The following is a 27,315-nucleotide window of genomic DNA, read 5'->3' as shown; positions in this document are numbered from 1 at the left end:
CTGGGAGGGACCGCAGGAGGAGACGAGGAGGAGGGGCGGGTGACAAATCCCCACCTCCGATCCCGCCCACGGTCCCGCCCCGCAGCGATTATAGCCGATGACTCAGGGCGGAGCTCCACATCCAACTCAGGGCGGCCGCCAAGTTCTCTGGATGGGACCAGAAGTTTCTAGCCGGCCAGTTGCTGCCTTCCCTTTATCTCCTCCTTCCCCTTTGGCAGCTAGGAGGCTATTTCCAGACACTTCCACCCCTCTCCGGCCACGTCACCCAGTCCTTTAATTCATAAAGGTGCCCGGCGCCGGCTTCTCGGACACGTCGGCGACGCAGAGGTGCCCGCACTCCACGACCTCGTGACCCGCGCCCTAGCTCCGCGCCCCGGGCGGACCCCGACCCAGCATGAGCGCCGCAACCCAGTCTCCAGTGATGCAGATGGCGTCCGGCAACGGAGCCGGTGACCGAGACCCCCTGCCCCCGGGCTGGGAGATCAAGATCGACCCGCAGACCGGCTGGCCCTTCTTCGTGGACCACAACAGTCGCACCACGACGTGGAACGACCCGCGCGTGCCCCCCGAGGGTCCCAAGGTGAGTGGGGCTCGCGGGCCCACCTCGACGGTGGAGGGACCCGGTCGGGCCGGGGCTACGCGAGTCACCCCACCCTGCGCCCTCCTGCGCCAGGAGAGTCCCTTCCCGTACCCTCCCCGGACAGGCGTCGGGCGGTTTTGGAGGGGAGCCAGCGAGGTGCGACCCTCGTGGTGTCATCGGGACGTTTTCTACAGCTTCTTGCGAAGGGCAAAGGACGAAGGGCGGGCGGAGCTGCGGTCCCCGGGAGGGGCGACCGGCCCGATGAGCGGCTGAGGCCCAGGCCTGGCCCGGCCGCCGCCTTTCTGTCCTACCGCCCCGCGTGCTGACACCCTCGGCTCCCTCCGGTGCTGGTGGCGCCCGGCCCGGCCTGCAGGGCTGCTGAGGTGGAGCCCTTTGGGAATTTCACCTTCAAGTTCCGAACTTAGTTTTATCTTGACTTTGCTGGATCTCAGGCATAGAGTGACTCAGTCTGCTCTAGTAAATAAGTTATTTCCCCCCTACATTTAACATTAAACTTGTATTCCTAATTGAAACAGCTTTCGGTTAGAGGGTTCTCTGACGCTGTTACTCGTCTTTTTTTTTTTTTTAAAGGATACTCTTTCTGACAGTTTCCAAACTAGAGATCCGACATTGCCTCACATACTTAGCCATTACCCCACACTGGAGAGAAAGCGAATACATTTTTAATGGTGTAATTCTTCCTTATTATTGTCGTATTAAAATACTCCAAGTTTGTTACCAGAAACAGCTGAGGAGTCTTGTGAACACAGCAGGTGTATGCTTCATTTACGAACATTCAGGCATGTGTAATTTCAACATCAAGAGCAAGAAAATGTGAAAATACAGATTTGGAACGAAGCCAGGCACGGGCACGCCTGTCATCCCAGCACTCAGGAGGCTGAGGCGGGAGGATCTGGAATTCAAGGCCAGCGTGGGGTACAACAACCAGAGTCTGTCTCAAAAAATGATTAAATTTGGAATGAAGCCAGCCTGTGCTGCAAAAAAGACCCTGTCTTTAAAGAAACAATTAATTTTGAACAGAATGCTTACAATTACAAATTTAGGTAGGATCTTTTAATATATAATTAACAAAAGTCATACTTAGCACACTGATCAGTTATAATTTATGTAAATTTGACCTTTTCAAAATGAAAAGTTTGGTAAAATAAAGACTTAAAGACTAACCTGGGCCTGATTAGATAATGGTACACCCCTTTAACCTCAGCACTCAGGAGGCGGAGACAGGCGACTCTCAGTTCAAAGCCAGCCTGGTCTACAGAGAAACCTTGCCTCAAACAAACAAACAAACACAAAAAAAAACCAAAAACACCAAAAGACAAAGCCTTATTGCTGTCTGAAGAAATTAAAAGCAGTAAAGAGTTGATATTTGGAATTTTCAAAAACTAACCAAATTTGAAATGCTTTAATAAATTATTATTTTAGAAAATTCTACTTTCATTTTAATGCGTGGGTGACCCAGGTCTTTGAGAATGCCAGACAAAACTCTTTTTCCTTACAACTATTGCCACAACCCTGGTATCCAGCAGTGAGCCACATACTCAGCAGCGGTTTACATTTACAAGGAATTAGTTGTATATTTATTCCTGATTGTAATTAGGTGGGCATAATTGCATGGATCTTTTTTGTGTGTGTCTGTCCCCCTGGGTAAAATGTTCTCTTTTGAAACTAGCCTTCTTGAGACTGCGTGGGGAGTAGAGGACCCACAGTGTATTACAGCTGTAGACAGCTGTATTTTGAGGCCTCCTTCCTGTAACTACAAGAAGAATCACAGCCTGCTGGCACCCCTTGTTGGGAGTGAAGGTCAAGTTTAAGCATGCCCATGCTGGTACTCAGAAAGTGGGATTTGATTTTGTTTTTTTTGTTGTTTGTTTTTTCAAGGCAGGTTTCTCTGTGTAGCCCTGGCTGTCCTGTAAGACCTCTATAGACCAGGCTGGCCTCAAACTGACTGATCCACCTGCCTCTGCCTCCCAAGTGCTGGGATTTAAGGTGTGTGGCACCACCGCCCAGCTCGCAAGTCAGGATCTTGCTGTAGACACTAGGTAGATGCTTTAGACTGTGCAAGGTAAAAAACTATTAACAGTTAACATTGTTCTTACCAAACAAAGTGCAAAATACTAAATCAGATGTCTTAGGCTTGAAAGAACTGGAAATTTTTACCATTATAATTTTAAACTGGAAAGGTCCTTAGTGGTGACCCACTTCCTACTGTATAAGGTAATGCAGAGAATTCCAGTGTTTCTGAAGGTCACCCACTTAGCACCCAATGGCAAAGAGAAGGCCCAAGTGGACTGACCAGTAAGAAATCAGAAGTGGCTTGACCTTTTTTTTTAAAAGCAATTTAAAAAAAATTATTTAATGTGCATTGGTGTTTTGCCTGCATGTATGTTTGTGTGAGGGTGTTGGATCCTCTGGAACTGTAGTTACAGTTACAGACAGCTGCCATGTGGGTGCTGGGAATTGAACTCAGGACTTCTGGAAGAGCCGCCATGTTCTTAACCACTGAGCCACCTCTCCAGCCCGTGGCTTGAACTTTTATGAACCTGGATCATACTGACTCTGCTGTGCTAGCCAGGATTTTGATGGTGGATTGTGATTAACTCAGGAGAAGGGTTTCCCTTACCAAATTTATTACTTGAGATAGACTCGCCAGTGTGGGACCAAAGCACAAGGAGGAAATGAGCATTTCTATCTGGGAGCCAAGTCCCTCAAGCTGTGCTTTGCTTTGAGTCTGGGCTTCCCAGATGGTCCCAGAAGATGTGTGTGACTGGGGGGCAGTTTGACTTACAAGTTGTACCTTACTGCAGGCTACAAACCAGGAAAACCTTTCATATTTTATATTAGAAATTGGTTTCTCTGTTTTTACGTATGTGTATGCTTGTGTGTACACGTGTCCTCGGAGCCCAAAAGGATGTTGGATTCCCTGGAGCTGTAGTTATGGGTGGTTGGCAGCCGACTTGTGAATGTTGGGAATGGACCCCAGGTCCTCTGGGAGAACAGGAAGCACTCCTGACTGCTGAGCCATCTCTCCAGCCCCTGAAATAGGTTTCTTGAAACATAAGGGGAAAGAGCTAAGAGACCCTCACAGCATATTCGCCTTGGGGGGAGATGCTTATCAGTCAGTAAAGATCCCTTCCCTGAGTTGGGAAACCAAGAACATCTGGATGTTTACAGTCAAAGCTGGCAAAAATGAGTCCTTCATGGAAAGAAGAAAAGCACTAGCCCTTTGTGTTGCATTCAGTCTTAAATGTTGTCTTCTCAGGGTTGACTTTTGTTTTCTCTGAAGTGGTTATAGCAAATCTCCCACCCTGTTTTTATAGTAAACAAGCCCCTTGGCCTGTTTCAGCTGGAGGCAATGTGTCTGCTCACCAACTCCTTTCCAAGCAACTACACTTCCTCCATCTTACTTTTCTGCAGCTTTCCACTCATCAGGGAGGCCCACGCACCAGCCAAGACACCTTTTTCTGTAAAAAAGTTGGTTTTCACTTTGGGGTCTGGAGATACATGGGCCCTTGTAGCCACTCCTCAGCATCTCTGAGGCCAGGTACTCTAGAGTGCTGATCCCTTACCTGGCAGACTGTCCTTCATGGAGCAGGGCTGTTCACCGCTGTGGTTCTGGGGACTCACCAATCTGGCAATCTCTAGAGTTTATGTTGTTTTTTTTTTTTTGCTTGTTTTGTTTTGGTTTTTTTATTTTTATTTTTTTTATTTTTTATTGGTTTTTCAAGACAGGGTTTCTCTGTGTAGTTTTGGTGCCTGTCCTGGATCTTGCTCTGTAGACCAGGCTGGCCTCGAACTCACAGAGATCCACCTGGCTCTGCCTCCCAGAGTTTCGTTTTTTAATTCGGTTTAATTTTGTGCTTGTGTGGTGCACACTGTGTGGCCTCTATGTAGCGCTGAGAGGACAGCTTAGTGGAAGTGTCCACCATGTGGATTCTTGAGATGGAACTCAGGCCCTCAGGCTTGGTGGTAGGTGTCCTTACCTGCCAAGCCATCTTGATGCCCTCCAGGGAGCATTTTAAGACTATACACTGGGGTTGGGGATTTAGCTCAGTGGTAGAGCGCTTGCAAGCACAAGGCCCTGGGTTCGGTCCTCAGCTCCGGGGGCACACACACACACACACACACACACACACACACACACACACACACGACTGTATACTAAGGGCCTAGAGAGATGGTCCAGTAGTTAACTGCACTTGCTGCTCTTGCAGAGGACCTGGGCTCACTTCCCAGCACCCACATCACGTGGCTCACTCCAGTTCCAGGGAATCTGAAGCACAGACATATATGTAGACGCAAATCAGATAAAAATAATAAATCTTTAAAAAGAATGCACATTGCAGTAACTTGACCATTTCTCCTCCAACTCCATGTTGAATCTGAATTGCCCAGAATGGCACCCAGAAGTAAGTTCAGAGGGCTTTCTGGTGATTCTGAGTCTGCCACCAGGGTCTTGAGAGCCACAGTGGCCCCTGGCCCCCTTTGGAACAGGGAGAGCCTCCTGCTTCACATTTGGCCTGCCAACATCTCCTGGTGTCTGACCTCTGGAGGTGGCATGCCTCGGGGAGCCTAGGTACCCTGTGCACAGCGGCAGGGTGAGCGACCTCCCGCCACCCCAGGCCTGGAGTGTTTTGCCTCCTTTCTGTCTCCCCGCATCTCACTTCCACTTTGGCAGACTGTGCTGAGTTCTGTGAGAGGGAGAAATGTTCTTTCACAGAAAATTGGGCCTGTTTTTTGAGTTTATGGTTGAAGTAGAAAGACCCATTTATGCTGCCTTAGGCTCAGCAGGTCCTCCTGTTCTCTGAAGATGAGGTCATTCTGTCTTTCTACATCGATCCTAGGCCACGGCACCTCTTAGCAGAGTCAGGAAATGAGTAGCTCTTCTCCCCCTCGCCTTTCCAGCGAGCTGCAGTCCGGGCTGGAAAGTGGTTTGGTGGGAGTGGATCGGGAGCACGGCCACGTGCCTCAGGAGGGTGTGCGTCCAAGACCTTCATTTTCCCTCTGAAGAACAGCCTGTGTCTTTGGCTTGCACAAGAACGGACTGCACCTCCCAGGACACAGTTCGTCCCCCGTTTTGTGAAGCAGATTTGTCCTTTATAGGGTTCGAGTGCGTACACAGGGGAACTGTGGCAGCATTTGACGTTAGCCAGGGCTGAGAAGGCTTAAAATGTTGGATGCTGTCGGGGCTGGTGGTGAGTCAGAAAACTTCATACCACCCGTGAGGCTTGATTGATAAGCTCTGCCCCTGCTTCTGGAATGGCACGTGGTCTCCTTATATAAACCACTCTACATGTTTGTTACTGTTTATCGACATTCAAATTTTTGTTCTGGTATCTTCCATCCAAACTAGGAAGCCATATACATAATCCAAACCTGTTCTTTTTTCCTTCGTGTTTTAATTCGATCTTAAATATATGAGAGGCCTCATGAAGAAAAGCTGAGAGCCGAGGAAGGCTCTTGCTTCTCAAGAAGAGCCTTGGAGACTCTCCAGGGACCGGCAGTGATGAGAATCCTCGTCCCCTCCCCCACTGTACCGTTCTCCAGTCCCTTTTCCCCCTGCTTATAACTGTGAGGCATCACCACATAAATCTACTGCTGCCTCAGACCTTAGGGACTCCTGGCCGGCACCAGATCTCCTCAGTTCACACACATACAGAAGCTGAACTTGGTTCATCATGGGCACATGTGACTTTTTCTTTTTTTTGTGATAGCCGATGTTACAAAGTTCTCACTTGTTTCTATGAAAAATATCTTTGTGGCCTTGGTAGCTTTGGAGGAAGCCAGAGAGTGTGTATGTGTGTAGGATATGGATGTGTGCTTTTAAAAACCTTGTCTCTTTAAATGCTCTAGACGCTGAGGTAGAAACTATTCCATGACGCAGAGGGATGTGCCTAGCCTGTGGCTCCATAGAAAGGCTGTCCAGTCATTCCTGCTCCCGGTCCTGTAGAAGTGTCAGGCATATTTATTTACTTGCCTCACCTCTCTCAGGCCAGAAGCAGGCCGTCCCCGCTCTAGATCGACTCCACACTGCTCTGATTTGAATCTCTGAGTGGTGGGCTCTCTTCTTGCTTTGCCTTTTTGGCTCACAGCCCTGTTGAGTGTTCCAGGCGGTCTGTTTCATCTCAGCCTCTCCTTGCCTAGCAGAATCTGTGGGCACAGGGCAACGCCTCCATAGAAGTACAAACACAAAGTGTGTCTTCAGAAGCCTTCAGCACCTCCCCCCCCCCCCCCCCCAGCACAACCGTGATGTCCTTAGACTCCCAGATGTCCCCCAGAGGCCTGTCCCTTTAGTCACTTTCTGGGTGGCCTTTTCTGTGCAGAGGTCAGTGCTGACCCCCTGAGCCCATCCTCTCAGGTCTGGAGGAGCTGTTTTGTTCCCACCAGTGACACAGCATCTTCCTCAGATCTGCAGGGAGGGACTGGAGCCGACAGCAGCCAGACACTGCAGATCCGGAGCAGCCAGCGGTAGTGGTGTGGCGGCGGCGGCGGCGGCGGCTCTGGCAGAGGAATCTAATTATTTTTTCTTGTGGCTGGCAGTAAGAGCAGACACCGTACATACCAAGTTCTTTACTCTCTACCCAGAACCACCTAGAATCTCCGATTGCTGCCATCCGAATGGGGGATGGGCATGGGGGTGGGGAGCCTGTAAACCCGTCAGTTTCCCCCAGTTCCCAGCACAGGGCTGTGTCCTTTGAACTGAGGCTTCCTACTGAAGATGTTTTCTTGGAAAGCGATTCTTCCTATTTCAGAGGAACTTCGGCAGTATTCACCAAAGTAGAAGTGTGGGGACCCTTTTCCTCAGTTGTTTAGAAATGTCTTTCTTGGACACTGAATGAATAAATAAGGAATGGACAGTTTTGGAAAGCCTAATGGTGGGAGACTTGGAAGGCAGCTGAGTGTGAAAAGGCGTGGTGGATGGTCCATCCTTCAGGGTTAGCTCATCAGGCTGTTTGCACACAAGCAAAGCCCCCTCACCTGTGAGGCGCAGCTGGGTTGTCTCCCTCCGTAGTAGTCCCCCTGTGCCTGGTGATGGGGAAGCCTTAGAGTCAGGGTGACTCAGAATGGAGCCAAAAGTCTTGGCTTGCTGGTCCTGCCGTGGCTGGGCCGATGACTCAGCACAGAGCGGGTGCTCCCTGACTTGGAGAGCACCCAGACCGAATGTTTCGGGTCTGAGCCTCAGTCCAGGAGGAGTGGGACAGAAGGGCTTGGAGAGATCACACACAAGTGTCAACACACAGCATCCAGGAGTGGCAGGGAAAAAATTATGTGCCCAGCCTTACTGCTAGACAAATCTGGATTCTGGAGGTCTCAAGCAAATTGCATGTCCTCCATTAGCCTGTTCCTTGTGTAAGTGGACCACTCTTAACGGGGTTGAGAGAATCAGAGGAGATAGTGCGTGGAGGGGCCTTCATTCAAAGCTTGAACTGAAGCCTATGTATTGTTCCTAGCTAGGGATGTTTACCACCAAGTGGGAAGGTCTTTGTAGATAGGTGTCCAACTGACCCCCCATATAGCGGGCCTGGCCACACATGGGTCTTTCACACAACAGACAGGCCTGAAGTCTTGTCTCTCATAAGCTTGTCCCAGATCTAGCTGATTCTCCCTTGGCTGGTGTCCAGACAGCCCTCAGAACCCTGACCTGGGCTTCCTGTGCCCCTGTGAGGGTTGTGTACACAGTAACTTGGAACACAGTAGGGGATCAGATGAAGGCGTTCGGACCTTCTGGGGTCTCCATCAAGGCCCCTTTGCTCCGAGGGCTTGTGGATTTATACCAGGGATAGACAAGAGAGGGGTCGCTACATTGTGCTGCCCTGAACTCTTCATCATTCGGCCCTGATTCCTTGAGAAGAAGTTGCCCCTCAGTTGTCTCTGCAGGTCCTAAGAACAGTGCCAGACAGGACCCAGGAGCCCGGTTCATGGCGGGGAATGAGTGGCTGAGAGCCGTAATGTCAGGCGAAAGGCCTTGTGACAGGACCATTGTGTTTACCTTTAGTCTGGAATGAGACCTTAGGAAGGCTGTGGAAATGCTCCAGGTACAGGAGGGGCCCCTCCTGATCTTTTAAAATTCTGTTTGCTTCCCAAGTGGAGATTTGGGTAATTTTCCATCTGCATTGATGACAGCAAGTGGCCTTTGTTTCTTCCCTGAGAGGAAGTAAGTACTTGGTTTTTCCCTGAAGCTGTGGGTTGAGGAGCTAAGTGTGTCTTGAGTGGCTTCTCCCGCGTAGCTGTCTGTACACCAGCTTCCCCTGGGACTTGGGATCCATCCCATTCCTTCATTTGCCAGGTAGAAAACCAAGAGGAAGGTTCCAGGGCTTGGGAAAGTGGGGAGGCTCGAGGCTGACTGTGGGTCCCGGCACTCCCTCCAGCAGGGGAAAGAACCAGCAGCTGAGGGTGGTGACACTTGCCCCCAGACCATGTGTGGGCTCTTCTGAGGGGTGCAGTCAGCATGCTGAGGAGAGGGCAGCAGATGCTCTGCTCCCAGGCCAACCTTTGCGTACCCTGCCCTGGCCTGGCTCTCCTTCCCTCAGTCTCTGGATGGGTGCCCAGCTCCATTCCATGCATGTAGCTCCATTCCGTGCGTTTACATGCCCTTTCCCAGCAGTAAGGTTTCCTGTGTGTAAGCCCCTCCCCCAAGCAGCTGACTAGCCTCTTTGAGAGAAGAGCATTCAGGGCTTAGATTTTTAGGGTATTAGTTGGCCCTGTTTACTTCCGGGTTAGTTCTCAGTGTAGACTTTGGCCTTCTTGCAAACCAGTCTCTTAAGACGGAGATAAAAGGGCTTTAGAGCCCCCTGGAAAGTAAGGGAATTTTAATGGCTGGGACACTGAGCCTGTTGTTGTAGCAGATTCTGTCCAAGGCTAATGAGCTGCAGGGAAAGGTTGGCGTCCAGGGTGGCAGCTGATAGGCCAGGGCTCATGCCCATTCATACTTGCTCATTTGGGCACAGCGGCCAAGACTGGCAGTCCAGGATTCATCTCCTAAACACATAGGGACGTCCCTTCTGTTAATCCCGGGGTGAAGGGCTCCTTTTGTTTGTTTCACAGGGTTTCTCTACGTAACAGCCCTGGCTGTCCTGGAACTCACTCTGTAGACCACCAGGCTGGCCTCCAACTCACAGAGATCCCCCTGCCTCTGCCTCCTGAGTGCTAGGATTAAAGGTGTGTGCCAGCAACGCCCGGCTGATAAAAGTGTTTCTGTTTGAATAACTGGCCTATCAGAGCAAGTCTTTGACTTGTGACGCATACATGACCTGTGACTCACAGTATTGTGGTCAACACAGCCCTAATATCTTTTTTTTTTAAAGACTTATTCATAATTATTTTTGTTTTTAATTGTGTATGTGTTGTGAGTGCAGGTTTGTGCACACAAGTGTGCAGTCACTTTCGGAGGTCACGAGAGGCCATTGGATCCCTTAGAGCTGGAATTAGAGGCTGTTGTGAGTCACTAGCCGTGGGTGCTGGGAACCTAATCCTGGTCCTCTGCCATCTCTTCAGCCCCATGACCTCTTGTCTTACCAGGAGTCCCGGAACAAAACCTGTCTCCTCAGAAGCCCTCCAGAAGCAGTGGAGGGAGACCCAGTCTCACAACTCAGGGGAGTAAGAGAATTTTGAGCTTGGCTCCCGGAATGCCTGGCTGCTTAGGTATCACATTGATAATAAGTCATTGATGTGGCCTGTTGGACCAGACAAAAGGCTGTGATGGGTCACTGAAGGTCAGGTGTCTGCCGAGGTGAAAGTTTTGTCATCTGTAACCCGCCTGATAGAGATGAGCCAAGCCGCTTCATCTCTGCCCAGATCCTGGCTCCACCAAGAGTTCCACTTCAAACCTCTGTCTTTTTCACTGGTGTTAGAAGTTTTGAAGTATTGTTAGTAAAACTCAACAACTGACCTGGGTGGAAGCTCTTCCGGCCTAAAAACCCAGTTCATGGAATTGGGGTTCTACTTAAAACTCCAGGGCTGGACTTGGAAGTGCTGATCGCTCTGCCTTTGCTACCGTCGCCATAGTAACAGGGAACGGTGGTTTTAGGTGTCAAGCCCACTTCATTAAGAGCCAGGATTGGGGGCTGTTTCCAGGGTTCAGAGCGCCACCTCCTCAGTGTGTAGCAAACTAGCTACGCTTGGGTTGAGGCCTGTTTTCCATTCCGTCCTGTGGAATGGGGTGCGCCAGCTCATGGTGTGTGGAGCACCTACCTAAAAGGTGCCCAACCGCTCTTCTTCCAACCCTGCTTCTAATATGAGGGTGGGGGTGGGGTTCAGCCTTGTCTTGGGGGTCCTTTGAGTTCCAGCGACTTCTGACAAATTAAGGCATGCTTGTGGTGATATGGCCATAGATGAGTTCCAGCAGTTTCTGGTGCGTACCTCAGATCCCTCTTCACGCCAGTCCCCTAGGCCCTCTCAGCCAAGTTGAATAAGATTTGCTTGAGATGGACAAAGATCTTCCATTGTTTTTATTTTTATTTTTCCCTGGGTGCTCCATTGCCCCCTATAGTCTGAGAACCAATACTTGGTAGAATATTTCTGGGTCTCCCCTGAGTTTTATATAGCTAAGGAAAATTGGGGTCTAAGGAGGGGGTGCAGGCTGCTCATGTGACACATGGTGGGGCACTCTTTTGTCAGTGGTCTGTCCCTGTAGTGTTTGCAGACCTGCGGACAAGCCCGTCACTCACCCAGCTCAGAGCCTGTCTTCAGGCTTCCTCTAATAATGTCTTATGCCTAAAAGGGCACGTTTAGGCTCATTTAATATTTTTCCTGATTTTTTTTTTTTCCTGGCCATCTCATGGAGTCGTTTGGTGCCCTAAGGTAGCCTCAGGATTTTAATATTTGCAATAATGTTTGCAATATACAAACAACAGAGTAAAATGAGCGCATTCGTTTATGAATTAATGCAGTAAGGTAAGTGAAAGTCAGCCCCGAGGCTCTCATCTCCTAATTAGAGTTTGTATGTCTCCATGATGTTTTCGGCAAAGATCAAGATAACAAGCCGGGCTGCAGGGAGGTCACCGGGAAGAGGTGAAGACTCACAGGCATCTGCTGGGCAGCTGTGCTTGTGACCAGCCTCATGTGGGATGATACAAGATGGAGAGGACTCCTGAGGTCCCCACGGCAGTCAGGATGGTTAGGTTCAGGAGTCTTACCTGAAAGATGCTGGTATGACCCAGAGTCACCTGTGGACGTGAGCTTGAACTTGAGAATAGCTCTGAGTGAACTGAAGAGGTACAGTTTAAATGGTCTTCAAGGGGAATCACAAATATTACGCATTTTCTTTACACACACGCACACACACACACACACACACACACACACACACACACACGCACGCACGCACGCACGTGCGCTGTCACGAGACCATCACAGGTTAGAATGGACCCTACATCCCTTCCAGGCAGTGCTTTTTTTCTTAATGAAAACAGGCTTTTGCTATTGAGACTCTAGTGGAAGAGGCAGAGCACCAGCAAGGCCAAGGCACTCCAGTGCGGACCTTGCTATGGCCGAAATTATCACTGAAGTAGTTGTTGTTTTGACCTATTCTGTGAAGTTTTTCAAAATACTTTTTTCCAAACAAAACCCAACAGAGGAATAGAGGGGAGCCTGAAACTTCTTTAGGGTGCAGTGCTCTCAGTGATGATGGGGTTCTATCCAATGGCATGTGTGGGCGACTGATTCACACAGACCTAAGAGACTCAGGACTATAAGGAAAAGCAGCCTCGGGCCAGGCCCACCCGGCTGTCCAACCTGCAGCGACATTTCCAGTTGACCTCAAGCTCAAGACCAGAGTCTTGGTGGAGGTTCCCGCTTTTCCTCATGTCCTTCTGGCTACGGAGGGCTTCTGCCTCCTGCTCACTTCTCTTCCCCACTACGCCTCCCTCCCATCTCTGCCCTACGCCCCCTCCTCATTCACCTCTTCCTGTAAGTCTGGTGCCTCGGTTTCTCCTTTCCTTACACCTTCATCTCTCCTCTTGGTTCCTCCTGTCTTGTTGCGGCATCTGTTGATGAAAACCCTCTACCTCGTCTCGTCTCCCATAGTTCAGCATCTGTTCATGGTTATCACGCTTCTTGCTCCCTGGGCCCAGACCTAACACTTCCGCAAAGACACAGGTTAGATGTTGCCTCTCCTGTCAAGGTCCCTGTGTGAGCTGGATGAGGCTTCTCCTCTCCCTTGGCTTTTCCAGTTGAGGTTCAAAACACGGGTGAGCTGTGTAGAGGCAAGGTCTTCAGTGCCCTTGATATAGGGCTGCCCCTAGGAGAAGCCCCCACAATCAGGCCTGTCCGAGGGGCATAGGGCTGTTGGGGTGGGTGAGCTGTGACAGGGGTGATTAGTAAGGGGCTGCAGAAAAGTATAGCCTTTGGTGGGGTGTATGTATACATATACACCACCCAGATGCAGAGAATGTTTTCATTAACTCAAGGTTCCTTCCAGAACCTTCCAAGCCACTTTCATAGGTGTCATTTCTGTCACCAGCATTTGGCCTTGTCCTTCACTTTGGGCCCCTTGGTTTTGGAGTCTCTTGTGTCTCTTTAGGTGGGGGACTCTGATTTCTTCTGGACCTTCTGCACGTCCTTCTTAAGTGTGGCTTAGAAAACTTCACCCAAGGGGCTGCAGAGATGATTACCTACTGCTTTTACAGAGGACCTGCATTCGGTTCCCAGCTTACAACTGCCTGTAACTACAGCTCCAGGGGATCTGATGCTGTCTTCTGGTCTCCCACATAGTCAACATTTTTTAAAGGCCAGGTGTGGTGGTGGTACACACCTTTAGTCCCAGCAAAGGCAATCGGATCTGAGTTTAAGGCCAACCTGGACATGTAGTGATTTTCAGCCTTAAAAACAACACAACACAGCCGGGCGGTGGTGGCGCACGCCTTTAATCCCAGCACTCGGGAGGCAGAGGCAGGCGGATCTCTGTGAGTTCGAGGCCAGCCTGGGCTACCAAGTGAGTTCCAGGAGAGGCTCAAAGCTACACAGAGAAACCCTGTCTCGAAAAACCAAAAAAAAAAAAAAAAAAAAAAAAAAAAACACAACACAAAACAAAAAAGCCAACTCAGGCCTGGAGAGATGTTTCAGCAGTCAAGAGCACTGGATGCTTTTCCAGAGGACTGGAGATTGATTCCTGGCATCCACATGGCAGTCCACAGCTGTTGGTAACTTCAGCCTCTGAGGGTATTGTGCACACTGGGTACACATTCGTGCAAGGAAAACACTAAAACAGATTTTAAAATTGAAAAGAAAAAAATCAGAAATCGAGGTCTGGAACACACCTGCAATCTCTGTACCCTGGTAGCGCAAGCAAAAGCAGACATTTGAGGCCAGCCTGGGCTACATGTAAGGCCTTGTCACAAACAGTCTCACCGTAGTTCTGTAGGGTGCTTGTTGCTTGCTTTGTTTTTGTTTGTTTTGTTTTTTTGAGTTTTTGTTTGTTTTTTTGTTATTGTTGGTTTTTTTTGGGTTTTTTTTTTTTGTTGTTGTTGTTGTTGTTTTTGGTTTTTCGAGACAGGGTTTCTCTGTGTAGTTTTGGCACCTGTCCTGGATCTCGCTCTGTAGACCAGGCTAGCCTACAAACTCACAGAGACCCGCCTGGCTCTGCCTCCTGAGTGCTGGGATTAAAGGCGTGCACCACCACCACCACCACCACCTGGCCACCTGCTTTGTTTTAAAGAAACGGCATTGAAGGCTTAGAGGGGTAAGAGAATTATCCATGCTTACTGAATTGTTGACTAATGGTGGCAAGGAGCTTGGATCCTAGCTAGGCTAACCTCCACTGTGGGGAATGTCATTTATACCTCAGCCACCCCCGCTTTTCAGGTAAACGTGGTTCCTGTTTGTTTCATGCATTAACCTGTCTACATGAATCCAGGCTGACTTCAAACTCAGTATGTAGCTGGAGATGACCTTGAACTTGTGATCCTTCTGCTTCTACTTCCCAAGTGCTGGGATTATAGGTGTGCACCACTGTACCTGGTTTATATGATCCTTGGGATTTCCTGCACGCTAGGCCAGCACTCTACCAAGTGTGCTACATCCCCAGCCCCTTAACTTGTCTTACAAACCCCTTATTTGCAAGGGTCATATCTCATTGGTGTGATGACCCCTGGGGCCCATCTGAATGGTGGCTTGATGCTCATTGATGGTTTCAGAGGAGGCAAGCTCGGGCTTGCTAGCTGCCTGGCTCTGAGGAGTAGGTAGTGGCTGAGGTTCTGTTCATGCCAGAGGAAATGATAAGTTGCAGGCGGTCCCCCCAAACATGTGACAGGACGATGCAAAGCCTGATTCCAGCTGCAAAGAAGGGTGCCTGTCCCAGTGAGTGAACGATCCCATTGCCTAGAAAACATGTTAGAGCAGGCTTCTTTGTCGTCTCCTGCCAGCTCCCTATGGTGCATGCCTCATGGCCAGAACTGGGTTCTCTGAGGCCTGGATCTACTCCTAACTCTTGAGTGACCCGAGAGTTAAGCAGGCTAAAATAATGCTGATGTCCTGAGCACGTGGGTATTCTAATCTAAGAGTACCGAGTGCCTGTCTGCCCCTCTCCCCAAGGACACAGTGACACCCTTGCCTTTTCTGTATTTTGGAGGCCCTCCAGGGGCAAGGTCTCAGCAGGAGAGAGGCAGTGGATGACCCTGAAAGGGCCGCATTCCAGGGCCAGCCACCTGGTGTCCAGACCTGTATGTAAATATAAAACATGGCAGAATTAATGGCCTTTTCACTCAAAACGCAAATCAATCGTGAGGGACTGTCCTTAGCTTTTGCCCAGTTCTGCAGCTGTAGAAATTCCACTCAGAGCTCACAGATTCCCGGCTTTAGGCATGGGTTGGCCATTCAGAGCACTGCTTTGCTGAGGAAGGCTTACTCTCCTAAATACCGACCTACTTGGATATGTGCAAGAGGCACAGCACAGCTCCTCTCCTGAGGAAGGACTCTTATGCTCAGGAGACGGTCGGAGGCCAAATTGCACTGCCACTGATTGGAGAGAGATGTCATTGCCCAGTGAGTGACTGGCTGGCCTCGGTGTCTGAAATAAGATCTTCCCCAGAGGTACATCTGGAACTTGGCCTTCTCAAGGGTCCCAAAATAGCCAGGCCTCTAAAGAAACAACTTTGTGAGAGGACATGAGAAGGACCCCCAACTGCTCCTGGCCCAAACAGGGTTTACTGTGTTGAAGGGGGAAGTGTTCTATGGAACTTGTTAGAGCATGGCAAGGAAGAGGTCATGGGGACGGACCACTGAGATAGGACCAAGGCTGCTGCTGTGGGGAGAGAGATGGGCGCAGCACCCTGCCAAGCACAGACAAGGCACAGGGTGGGACGTGTGGCTAGAAAGTGACTCCAAGGAGAAAGCTGGTCAAAGGCCAAGGGGGTTCTGATCAAACTCACCTAGCGGGATTCTTACAAGCCAAGGGCGACCTGACATCTCCTGGGGAGGACAGAAGGCAGGGCAGAGCTGGGAACCTGATCAGGCAGCCACAGGGGTGGGCTAGGAGGGAGGGGACTGTGGTTGACCTGGCTCAGCTGTTCTTTTGCAGTAAGTGGATTTTATAAGGAAGTGCACAGCTGAGCTGAGGAGAAAGTTCAGTAGCCTTGCTCTGAAGTCTGGCCAGGCAGAGACTCTGGTGAGCTGGCCTTGAGAGACCGGCACATTGATCCCTGGTTTTGTATTCTTCTTGTACCACTTCTGCATTCCTGCGTATCCCTCTCTTGCAGCTTGTTCTAAAAATGTTTCCAAGGAGCTAGCCCCTGACACACGTGCATGTACACACACACACACACACACACACACACACACACACACAAACATACATGCTTCTCCAGAAAGATTTTCAAGTTATGTTCTGTGCTTGGATCAAATACAAACTGTGGCTTTATTGGAAGCTGAGAAGTCTGGTGCAGTTTGGTAACTGGAGCTGAGTCTTCCTGGGATCACCTCCTGGCTTCAGTCTCTGGAGATCTGCAAGGGCAGTTAGCTGCTGTCTGTTGTCCTACCCTGCTGTGTGACTGTCACCCAGAAAAAAACCCGTCTCACCACTGTGGGAGAGTGAGACTCCTCATGTGCTTCAAAGTGATACTTTGACTTCCAGATGCACCTCATCTTCTTTTTTTTTCCCTCCGGCGACAGGTTTTATTATATAACCTGGGCTAGCCTTCGACATACTGTGTAGACCAGGATGGCCTCAAAGTCAGAGATCTGCGCCCTTCTACCTCCCAGGTCCTGGGATTAAAGGCGTGCACCACCATTCCCAGCACCCCTGAATCTTAAACTGTTGATCACAAAGCAGTCTCTGGGAGTCCGGAAAAAGCAGAGGCAGTGGGCTGTCTGTGCCCTGTGCTCAGCCAGCCTGTCTGGCCTCTGAAGCCCACGTCACTCCGCACAAGCGTTCTGCACAACCTTTCCTTCTCAGGTCTCTGCCCTGTTTCTAACCCATCTTTGTTTCTCCTTACTTCATTTTAGGAAACTTCATCCTCTGCCAATGGCCCTTCCCGTGAAGGCTCCAGGCTGCTGCCCACCAGAGAAGGCCACCCCATATACCCCCAGCTCCGACCAGGCTACATTCCCATTCCTGTCCTCCACGAAGGCTCTGAAAATCGGCAGCCACACCTCTCCCATGCCTACTCCCAGCCCGGGGTGCAGCGATTTCGAACTGAGGCAGCAGCGGCTGCTCCTCAGAGGTCCCAGTCCCCTTTGCGTGGCGGCGTGACAGAAGCCACCCAGCCAGATAAACAGTGTGGACAGGTGCCCACAGCTGCAGCAGCCCAGCCCCCGGCTGCCCATGGACCTGAGGTAAGAGACCTGGCTCACGCTGGGCTCAGGGTCCGGCCCGCCACATCAGTGTTTCTCTGCGGCAGAGACAGTCTGGCAGGCTCCTTGTTCCCTGTATCTTACACCTGTGTTTCTCAGGTGGCCAGGCTTATTTTTGTACTAAAAGAATTGACGCCCGGATGGCAACTGCATGGTCCAAACGGCGTCGAGGTAGAGGTAGTCCAGCTGCAGCAGCTGCCTGGCCTCCTAGGTCAGTGCTCGTTATTCACACTGGGCTCTCTGTTTCAGAGAGAGCCCTCAGCTATTCTGTTCAGCCCTCCCCGATACACAGCAGCCATTTGGCCCTCCGCTGGGGATGAAATCAGAACGGCATCTCTGTCTTCAGAGTGTGCCGCTAAAGGAAACACAGCTGAAGTCAGAAGGGCCACAGCTTTAGACTTGGGCTCGAGCCCTGAAGCTCAGCACGGCGGGGTTCGTTAATAGTGAAAGACTGCAACCCATCCGGTTCTGAGCTGAGGGTTGTGGCCCGCAGATCTGGTAGGGTTCTAAGCGGTTAGGGCCTCTTCGTCCTCCTGTCTTTGGCTCATCATCTTGAGTATGAGCCCCCCATTTCCTGATTGTATCGGCGTCCCGATTGCCTCTCGACTCCTACGTCTGTTCAACTTCACCATCCTGGGGTGGAAAGTCATAGTTGAGGTGGGATCCTGGAGGTCTCTCCCCTTCCTAGGAGATGTGGCTCCTGCGTTTGTAAAGTTTTAGCTGTATGTCAGTCAAAACTGCACACTGGTCAGAGAGCTTAGAAGATTTAAGCTAACGAAGGCTTTGAGTCGTGAGCCACCTGAAGAGCCGCCTTCTTCACTTTCTAGAAGGTAGATTAGGAGAGAGGGATCTGGCCTGCACGCAGACACAGGCAGCTCCCAGGTGCTCCACTGCGTTCTCCAACAAGAGGCTGAGAGGAAGTGAGGAGATGTGACAGCAAGCACAGTGGAGCACGCCCTTCCTGTGCACACTGCTGCCTGCCAAGGCTTGTGCACAGATGCATTCGGTTAATCCGGAAAGCAACCCTGTGAGGTGCACAGGCAGGCCATCCTTTTCCCACATTTCAGGTGAGGCTCAGAGAACTGAGCTTCCAAGCGTTTGAACCCGGGCCTTTTCATTTCAGAGCTCCTAGGCAAGTGCTCTCCCAGGGAGCTGCATTCCCAGCCCTCTTGGTCTCAGTGCCGTATGTGTTAAGTGGGGTGGTACTACTGGAGATGGAAACCAATGCCCCAAACACACTGAGCATTTGCTCCCTCACAAAGGGACGCACGCAGCCCTTATCCTCACACGGGAAGGCTTTGGGAAATGTGTTCTGTGATACCTGATGGGTACTGGGAGTGCCAGGGCGGCAGGGTCATTAATAGCACCCTTTTTCTCTTGCAGCGGTCTCAGTCTCCAGCTGCCTCTGACTGCTCCTCCTCATCCTCCTCGGCCAGCCTGCCCTCCTCCGGCAGGAGCAGTCTGGGTAGCCACCAGCTCCCCCGGGGCTACATACCCATCCCTGTGATACATGAGCAGAACATCACCCGGCCAGCAGCCCAGCCCTCCTTCCACCAAGCCCAGAAGACTCACTACCCAGCCCAGCAGGGTGAATACCAGACCCACCAGCCTGTGTACCACAAGATCCAGGGGGATGACTGGGAGCCCCGGCCGCTCCGGGCAGCATCCCCATTCAGGTCACAGGTCCGTGGTGCATCCAGCCGGGAAGGCTCTCCGGCCAGAAGCGGCACACCAGTTCACTCCCCGTCACCCATCCGTGTGCACACGGTGGTTGACAGGCCTCAGGTACGGAGCGTCAGTGGTTGACAGAAATTCAGATGGCTGTAGCCGGCAGAGGGGTTCTGCAGGTGCCCTGGCCTTCCTCAAGGTGCTGCCTAGTAGGCCTCGGCATGGCTAGAGAAAAGCAGAATTCTAGAAGTTGCCGGTCCACAGCTTTTGCTCAGCTGATTGCTTGTCATTGCAGCAACTCTAGGGGCAGAGGGGTAATGCTCTAACTCAGGGTTGTCACTCTCGACCCTTAGGATCATGTTCCTTAACGCTCACCACACCTTTCCTGGGCTCCCCATGCCCCCACTCACACTCCAACCACAGTGTGGTCTCCAATTTAAGAGAGATGCTGTTTCCCTTTCTCTGTTCTACAAGCCATTCTCTTGATCCTTCTGGGAGTTTGCTTAGGCTGGATCTGTTCCATAAAGCACCAGTGCAGACCCTCTCTCCCTGCCCTCCAAGGGGTTGGCCCAGCTAGTCTATTCCCCAAGCCAGCTCCTTTCTCCCCATGTCTGTGTGAGTCGCTCAGGGTCCAGCACCTGATTGATTATTCTGTGCATACCACATGGCCCTCTTAGCTCTGAGCCTGACAACAGGGGCCCGTGTCTGACACATTCTCCGCCCTTTACAGGAGGGTGCTCTAGTCCTTGGCTGATGCACTGGCAGGCAGTAGGGGAAAGCCATCCCGGTCCGGTGGAGATCGTGGGTGCAATCCTGCGCATCCTCCCAGGAAGCTGGGGCGAGATGTTATTGAAACTGAACAGCCTGCGGCTTACAGGCAGGACACTTAGTGTCCTTGGCCTCCTCCGGCTGCAACATGAGCAGCTGAATTATTATCAGTTTTTAAAAGGAAATCAATCTCCTACAAACAGTGATAATATTATCTAAGTCCCTGAAACAGAAACCCTTCATCATCTTTTTGTGGTTTCTGCATGTGTGTGGTGTGCACACATGCATGGATAGGATACATGATTTGTGTATGTACAGGCATGTCCTTGTGGAGGCCCATGGTTGCCACGGGGTCTCTTCCACTCTCTCCACCTTTTATACTGAGGCAGGATCTCTCACTCAGTGCAGAGCTTGCCAGTACAACTAATCTAGCTAGCCATCTTCTCTTGCTTTTGGGGATAACTTATCTCTGCCTCCTGAGTGCTGCTGGGATTACGGATGGCCCACCACACCCATCTAAGCGGTTACAGTAGCCCCTGGGGATCCAAACTCTGGCCCTCCTGTTTCTATTCCTCTAGTGCTGGGGTTACAGGGTGTACCACTGTGTTGGGTTCATGTGGTGCTGGTATCAAACCCAGGGCCTTTTACACACCAGTCAAACACTGGCAACTGAGTTTCACCCCCAGGACCACCCCCCCACCCCACCCCCACCCTCACCCTGTCAATGCTGGCTGCTCTGATTTTCTGTCCCTTCTTTCTCTGTATCATCTACTTTTTAACTGCAAGAGAAGTACTTGCGAATAACATGCCCCTTGACTCCTGAATACTTCAGCAAATATTTTTCCTAGGAAGCACAACCGTAGTAGATTGGCCAGATTCCAGAAATGTAATATTCTTGAGCGGCATTATCCAGTGTACTGTCCGCTTTTCAGATTTCCTTCCCAGCTCTTTCCCCTTTGGAGATCTGACCCAGGATTGAAAACACGGCCTTTGGACGTCACTTCCCTTTAGTCTCTGGAACTGTTTCCCAGCCTCCCGATGCTTTCATGACCTTGACATTTCTGAAGAGCACGGGACGCCCTTTGCTAAGTGTTTCTTCTTACACAGCCTTCCACTGCTTTTAAAGCCCAGAGTCGGGGGTGGCTGTGTGGAGGCATGATAAGTGGTGAGGGCTGATGTTGGGCCAAAGGCATTTGGTGGAAAAAGAACTTGCCAATGAGATAGCCCCGCCACTCGGGATCCATACCTGGATTTAGCAATCCTGGGAAAGAGGGCCCATGTGTAGTGAGAATTACCCTCCAGCCTGCCCCATGTTTCCTGGAGTCGGTGAGGGAGCATTTAACCCCAGTTTGACCTCTATTGACCTTGATCTTGGTGACCTCTCTTCTGTAGCTTGTTCAACGAACCATTTTTAGAGCATCCACGGATTTGACTTATCTACACATTAAAGTAGAATTCGTATTTTTTACTTGGGATGAGAATAGTGCAGCATTTCTTCCCAGTTGATGAAACTGGAGCATGTGAGGATTTTAGAATCCAGCTATTCATTTAGATGCTAGAAGAGCCCTACTCAGTTCCCAGTTGGAGCACAGTTCATTTTTAAAAATATGACCTTGACCTCCAGTCCCTGGAAGAACTGTGCAGCCAGGCGCCAGGATAGGTATTGTATCATCAGGGTTGGGGGGCCAAATTCCTCCAGGGCTAACTATTGCAAGCATCTTGTTTATTCTCAAAAAACAAATAAACAAACAAAAAACTGGTCTGAGCAGAAACCACTAGGCTGCTATAAGTCTGGAACAGGTGTTTGAAAGGTCACCCACGAGGCTACAGCCAGGAGAGGCTGGACCTGAGGTAGTGCCCCTGGCCTCGGCCTGAGTCGGAGTCGCTCAGAAAGTACTCCTGAGCAAACCCCATGAGCAGCCAGCATGCTGTTTCATTTTTGAGAATTACAGAAGTTCATCTACAGGAAATAACTAGGAAATAAGCTGATCACTGAGGCTTAGCAAATAATTTGGTCACATACATGATTAATACCCAGTTTGTAATTTGGCTTTTGGCTGACCTTAAAAAAGGGCACGTGACATACATACAGATCACATAAACATAAATACAAATTTTTAAGAATCTTTCTTATGAAAGTCATTTTCTAAGCTCAGTGGATAGAGAGGAGCATGCTGTGCAAGCCGGGCAGTCTGAGCTCAGTTCCCGGAACTCACGGAATGGTGGGAGGATAGAACTCTGCAAGCTGTCCTCTAACACCCACATGCACACCATGGCACAAGAGCCTGCATACACACGCTCAATAAAAAAAAAGTTATCTCCGGTTCTCTTACTGTTTGGTATTAGCTATAAATGATTGCTTCAGACAGCTATTAAAAGTTTGTGCCCTCTTTTCTCAGCAGCCCATGACCCATCGAGAACCTCCACCTGCCACCCAACCAGAAAACAAAACAGAAAGTAAGCCAGGCCCAGCTGGACCAGATCTCCCTCCTGGACACATCCCCATTCAAGTCATCCGCAAGGAGGCAGACTCTAAGCCTGTGTCCCAGAAGCCACCTCCTCCTGCTGAGAAGGTGGAAGTAAAGGTCTCCTCGGCCCCAATTCCTTGCCCTTCTCCCAGCCCTGCCCCCTCAGCTGTCCCTTCTTCCCCCAAGAATGTGGCTGCAGAACAGAAGGCAGCCCCAAGCCCCGCCCCTGCAGAAGCGGCGGCAGCCCCCAAACCAGGAGAAGCGGCGGAAGCTCCTGCTAAACACCCAGGTGTGCTGAAGGTGGAAGCCATCCTGGAGAAGGTACAAGGGCTGGAGCAGGCCGTAGACAACTTTGAAGGCAAGAAGACGGATAAAAAGTACCTGATGATCGAAGAGTATCTGACCAAAGAGCTGCTGGCCCTGGATTCTGTAGACCCTGAAGGGCGAGCTGATGTGCGCCAGGCCAGGAGAGATGGCGTCAGGAAGGTTCAGACCATCTTGGAAAAACTCGAGCAGAAGGCAATCGACGTCCCGGGTCAAGTACAAGTCTATGAACTCCAGCCCAGCAACTTGGCGTCGGAGCAGCCACTGCAGGAAATCATAGGCATGGGTGCCGGGGCAGCTGACCAGGATAAGAAAAACCCTGAAGATCCACAAACTGAAAGCCAACAGCTAGAAGCCAAAGCAGCCCCGCCTCCAAATCCCAGCGGCACAGCAGACTCGGCTGGCAATAATCCAGTGGCACCCTAGTGTCTACGTGGAGCCTTGCGACCGACAGTGTGCCGTAGAGACTTTTAAGTTGCATGCACTGCGGGACTTGCCGTCAGTTGGTTCTTATTATCCATAGCTGCTTGGTATGCCGTAACTTGGGGTGGAGGTAGAGCACTAACAAAGGGGGATTTCTTCTGTATTATCCGTATAAATAAAAAAAATTGCCTGTTTCCGAAGTCTAACCCCGCTGCTTGTGTGAGAGGCCTTTCTGTGCATGGGTACGGTGAGTTAGCCATGGCTGTGAGCTGTCTTTCTGTAGCTCTGGACTAAAGGGGTTTGGGGAGATAGGCAGAGAGTTACAGGAATATGAAACCCGGTTTTGAGACGTGTTGCCATTTCAATGGGATAATCTTCATCTCATTACTGAAATATCTAACTTTAGCTAAAATGAGATGTGCGAGGAGCCTTAGGACTCTATCTGTATGTGGAATGGCTTTAATGTTACATTTCGGGGGAGAGGTGGAAATAAAGTGATTATATAACTCTCAAGATGGTTTTTGTGGTTTCTGAAAGTTTGAAGAGTGGCAGATAGCATCGAGGTTGTTCCAGGACTGGGCATGTAGCTCTGGGTGAAGCGAGGATCCGTATATAAAAAGTTTTGCACCGATAGCCTCACAGGCCTATCATCCCGGTGCTAGGGAGGTGGAGAAGAGGATGCCTAGGCCTCACTAGTCAGCCAGCCTTGCTGACCCAGTGAGCTCCAGGCTCAGTGAGAGACCCTGTCTCATTAATGAGGTAAGAACAGTTGAGGGCAACACCCCATGTTGACCTTGGCCTCTTCACAGGGGTGTGTACACACACATGAAAACACACAGGAAAAGATTGTTCCTGACTTTAGTCAAATGATGGATGGATTTCTGAGGCAGTTCTGGGATTGGCCTGACTCCTGAGAGAGCGAGTCTTGGGTCTCTTTTTAGCTGAAACATGGGAGAGCTCAGGGCTGTCGGCTTAGGTAGTGGAATATGCTTGCTAGACCTCTTCAGATCATGCTGTCAACATGCTACATCAGCAGTGTTTAACTCCCCTGGCCTCAGGCATCACCATGGGGTTGAGATAATTTACAAGCGCACAAGAAAGCCAGTTCTCACTGTCAACAAAGTGCTGTGTGGAGTTCCGGTCACTGGGGATTGGAAATGTGCTTGAGAGTCATGGAGGTATCTTGATTTGACACTTCTGAATCATCAAGCTGGATAGGACTAGGTTTCTCCTGTCAGACTGAGTTCCTAGGTGCCTTTAGGGTTCTGGGTCAGGTGTACTCAGAAGACACTGAGTGGATTATTTCTGTGCCAGTGAATTTAAAGTTCTGGAGGGGTCATAGAGATGGCTCAGTGTGTAAAGGCACCTGCCATCAAGTCTTACCACCCTGAGTTCCATCCCTGGGACCAGTGTTAAAGGAGAAAAGTGACTCCTACACATTGTCCTCTGAGGTCCGAGGACACAGACCATGACACGTGTGTGCACACACAATGTAATAAAATTAGGTGGGCATGATGGCGCATACCTATCCCAGCATTCAGGAGGCAGAAACAGATGGATCTTTGTGACTTTGGGGCCATTCTGATCTACATAACAAGTTCTAGGACTGCCAAGGCTAGAGAGACCTTGTCTCAAAATAAATTCAGCTACCCAAGAGACTCCCAAAACATACAGCCTGTTGCTATTCCTCTTGGTTGGCTCCCACCCCCAGAGGTAGAAGGTAAGTTCTTATTGCAGGAGACATCATGCACTTGAGAAACAGGGCCCAGGGGCCCCTAAGCTGGGACTGAGCTGAATGCTCCTCCCAGGGGACTAGCTTTCATGAAAACAAGGTTCCAAAGGAGAGGCAACCAGCCGTCCTACTGGGCTCTGAAGCCTGTGAACCCTATCAATGATCAGCATGGCACAATAACCCTAAGGGTGCTGTAGTAGCACACACGTCTTGGTGGTAACCAATGGTCTCTAATTGGATTTAAGACCTGTTCAACAAGAGGAAAACCATGCCGGTACTGGAGACCTGGCCAGCTACTCACTGCTAAGGAAGTCAAGGTTATTTAAGGAGAATTTAGAACTGCTTCACTAAACCAGCATAATCATTAATTGCATTTTAAATATTTGTCCTTACACCCACAGACGAGTGTAGTGTTCACCCTTCATCAAGGAAACTTCTTGCAACAGAGGGAGACAGTTACAGAAAGCATCAACAGATCAAAATGCCAAGTTGTGGAGCCCAGTCTCAGTGGGGACACATCTACAAAACACTCCCACACCTCAGGCTCAGGGGACATTGCAGAAAAGGGGACAAAAAAGGTTGTGAGCTAGAGGATGAGGGAGTTTTCTGTGAGGTTGTGTCTCAGTGTCTTAGGGTTTCTATTGCTGTGCAGAGACACCATGACCATGGCAACTCATATAAGGAAAACATTTAATTGGGGTGACGGCTTACAGTTTCAGAGGTTCAGTCCATTATCATGGTGGGACGTGGCGGTGTGCAGGCAGACATAATGCTAGAGAGGTAGCTGAGAGTTCTACATCTTATTCAGGCAATAGGAAGTGGTCTGCCTCACTGGGTGTGGCTTGAGCATATATGAGACCTCAAAACCTGCCTCCACAGTGACACACTTCCTCCAACAAGACCATGATGTCTACTCCAGCAAGGCCACACCTCCTAATAGTGCCACTCTGTTTGGGGGCCATTTTCTTTCAAACCATACCACTAGTAATGTCAGAACCCATAAAGTCCCACCAACACGACTACCTAAACATGAGCTGAACAAGGACAACACTAATAGTCATGACAAAGTGGATGGGAAAAGCCCTTGAGGCCTCCACCCTGCACGAAGAACACAGGCACCTAAGGAATGGTGAGAGTGGGAGAAACAGTCTTCCCCAGGGAAGAGCACACCAATTGGTTATCTCGTAACATTAAACCGACTACGCAGGTTATATTTAGGAATATAGATGTATATGCATATACATGTATGCATGCCATAACAATGAAAAAAGAGGCCATGAATTTGAAAGAGCAAATGGGTATGCGGGAAGGTTTAGAGGTAGGAAAAGGAAGGGAGAAATTATGTGTGTAATTATAATCACAAAAGAAAAAAAAAGTAAAATCAAAGTTTGGGAAAGACCATAGCCACTTCCACGCTCACCTCTGTGTGGATATGTGCTCAATTTCCTGCCTCCTTTCTTCACCCACTCCACCCCCACTTCCAAACGAGGATGAAAAGGAGAAGGACCTGAGACACATGCAAGTATGCTGACTTAGGAGCCCCAAGCTGAGCTCCTCATGACTATCCTGAGTTTAATATTGGTGCCTGACGATGCCACACAAAAATACACACTGCTGTACTTGCCACTCTTAGCTTGCTGAGAAAGGCTGAAGTCATTCAGATGGGATTCTGCCAACATCATTCCTGAGTGAACTCACTTGGGGAGGACGAGCCAACATACCAGCCAGCGACTCTAGAAACTCAAATGTAAACAGAGAAAGAAGCCTGCCGGGTGCCCCCCTCCCCCTTCCCAGGACTGGAGAGCAAACCAGGAGCCTCATACATGCTCCTCCTAGTCTGCTCATGTTTGTAAATGAACTAAGGACAGAGAAGGACATCACTCAGACATTAAGGTCCCTTGAGTTTTTACTGACTTGGATTTAATATATATATATATATATATATATATATATATATATATATATATATATATATATATATATCCATGAATCATTGTGAGTCAGTCTCAATCTCTAAAACAGACTACTTTGGCCCATCCAAGCCAGATGAGGGTTTACCTAGTCCTGGATCTTGCAAGGAGACCAAACATACTCCTGGCTGCAAGGAAACATAGCTGTCTTGCCCCTTAGGAGGTGGCCGGCAGGTAGCACTGCTGAGTATCCGGTATCAGGGGTCTTTGGCTCATCTAACCTAAACCTCGGTACCAGTTAGAGAGCATTGTAGTTAAGAGCAACCAGGCTTGAGTGCCTCCAAGCCCAAAGCAGAGCTTTTCTGTAAGCACAAAGTCTTGAGATAGTGACTGACAGTCAGTCACAGAGTCTTTCCCTCCCCAGGTTCCGCATTTACAAAATAGGGAAATGATGACATGAATTCAGACGTGCAAAGGACTTAAAGTGGTGCCCGGCAGATGACGAGGTTAATTGTAATCAACGTCCTCAATCAATCGATGGAACAAATGTCAGCCATTCAGGCAGCCGCAGGCAGGCTTTGTATAGAGACCCACACCATCGCCTCTGACGGGCTAGTGCCCAGTGGGCTACGGTGGCTG

General features: G+C 50.0%; 1 protein-coding gene across 2 annotated transcripts; it reads left to right on the top strand.

Moving 5' to 3' along the window:
- Positions 1 to 23,547, top strand: Bag3 (BAG cochaperone 3). 2 transcript variants are annotated; one of them, XM_052712659.1, is made up of 4 exons: positions 1 to 580; positions 17,036 to 17,365; positions 18,767 to 19,168; positions 22,222 to 23,547. In XM_052712659.1, the coding sequence occupies exons 1-4, from the start codon at positions 395 to 397 to the stop codon at positions 23,035 to 23,037; spliced, it is 1,734 nt and encodes a 577-aa protein (XP_052568619.1). In that variant the 5' UTR covers positions 1 to 394; the 3' UTR covers positions 23,038 to 23,547. The 2 variants fall into 2 exon arrangements, with proteins under 2 accessions (XP_052568619.1, XP_052568618.1); XM_052712658.1 differs by having other exon boundaries at positions 4 to 580; positions 22,219 to 23,547.
- Positions 23,548 to 27,315: the final 3,768 nt, after the last annotated feature.

This window comes from Peromyscus californicus, unplaced genomic scaffold, assembly GCF_007827085.1.
Source record: "Peromyscus californicus insignis strain IS unplaced genomic scaffold, ASM782708v3 Scaffold_4__1_contigs__length_199733344, whole genome shotgun sequence".
NCBI lineage: Eukaryota > Metazoa > Chordata > Mammalia > Rodentia > Cricetidae > Peromyscus > Peromyscus californicus.
Note: the sequence above shows the minus strand (reverse complement) of the source record. Positions and strands in the feature narration are given on the sequence as shown.

What these genes read in the sequence shown, in the direction of transcription:
- Bag3 (XM_052712658.1), top strand. Translation starts at nt 395, where the DNA reads ATGAGCGCCGCAACCCAGTCTCCAGTGATGCAGATGGCGTCCGGCAAC. An exon ending in TGCCCCCCGAGGGTCCCAAG is followed by an intron (nt 581 to 17,035) that starts GTGAGTGGGGCT and finishes ACTTCATTTTAG; the next exon opens with GAAACTTCATCCTCTGCCAA. An exon ending in CGGTGGTTGACAGGCCTCAG is followed by an intron (nt 19,169 to 22,218) that starts GTACGGAGCGTC and finishes CTCTTTTCTCAG; the next exon opens with CAGCCCATGACCCATCGAGA.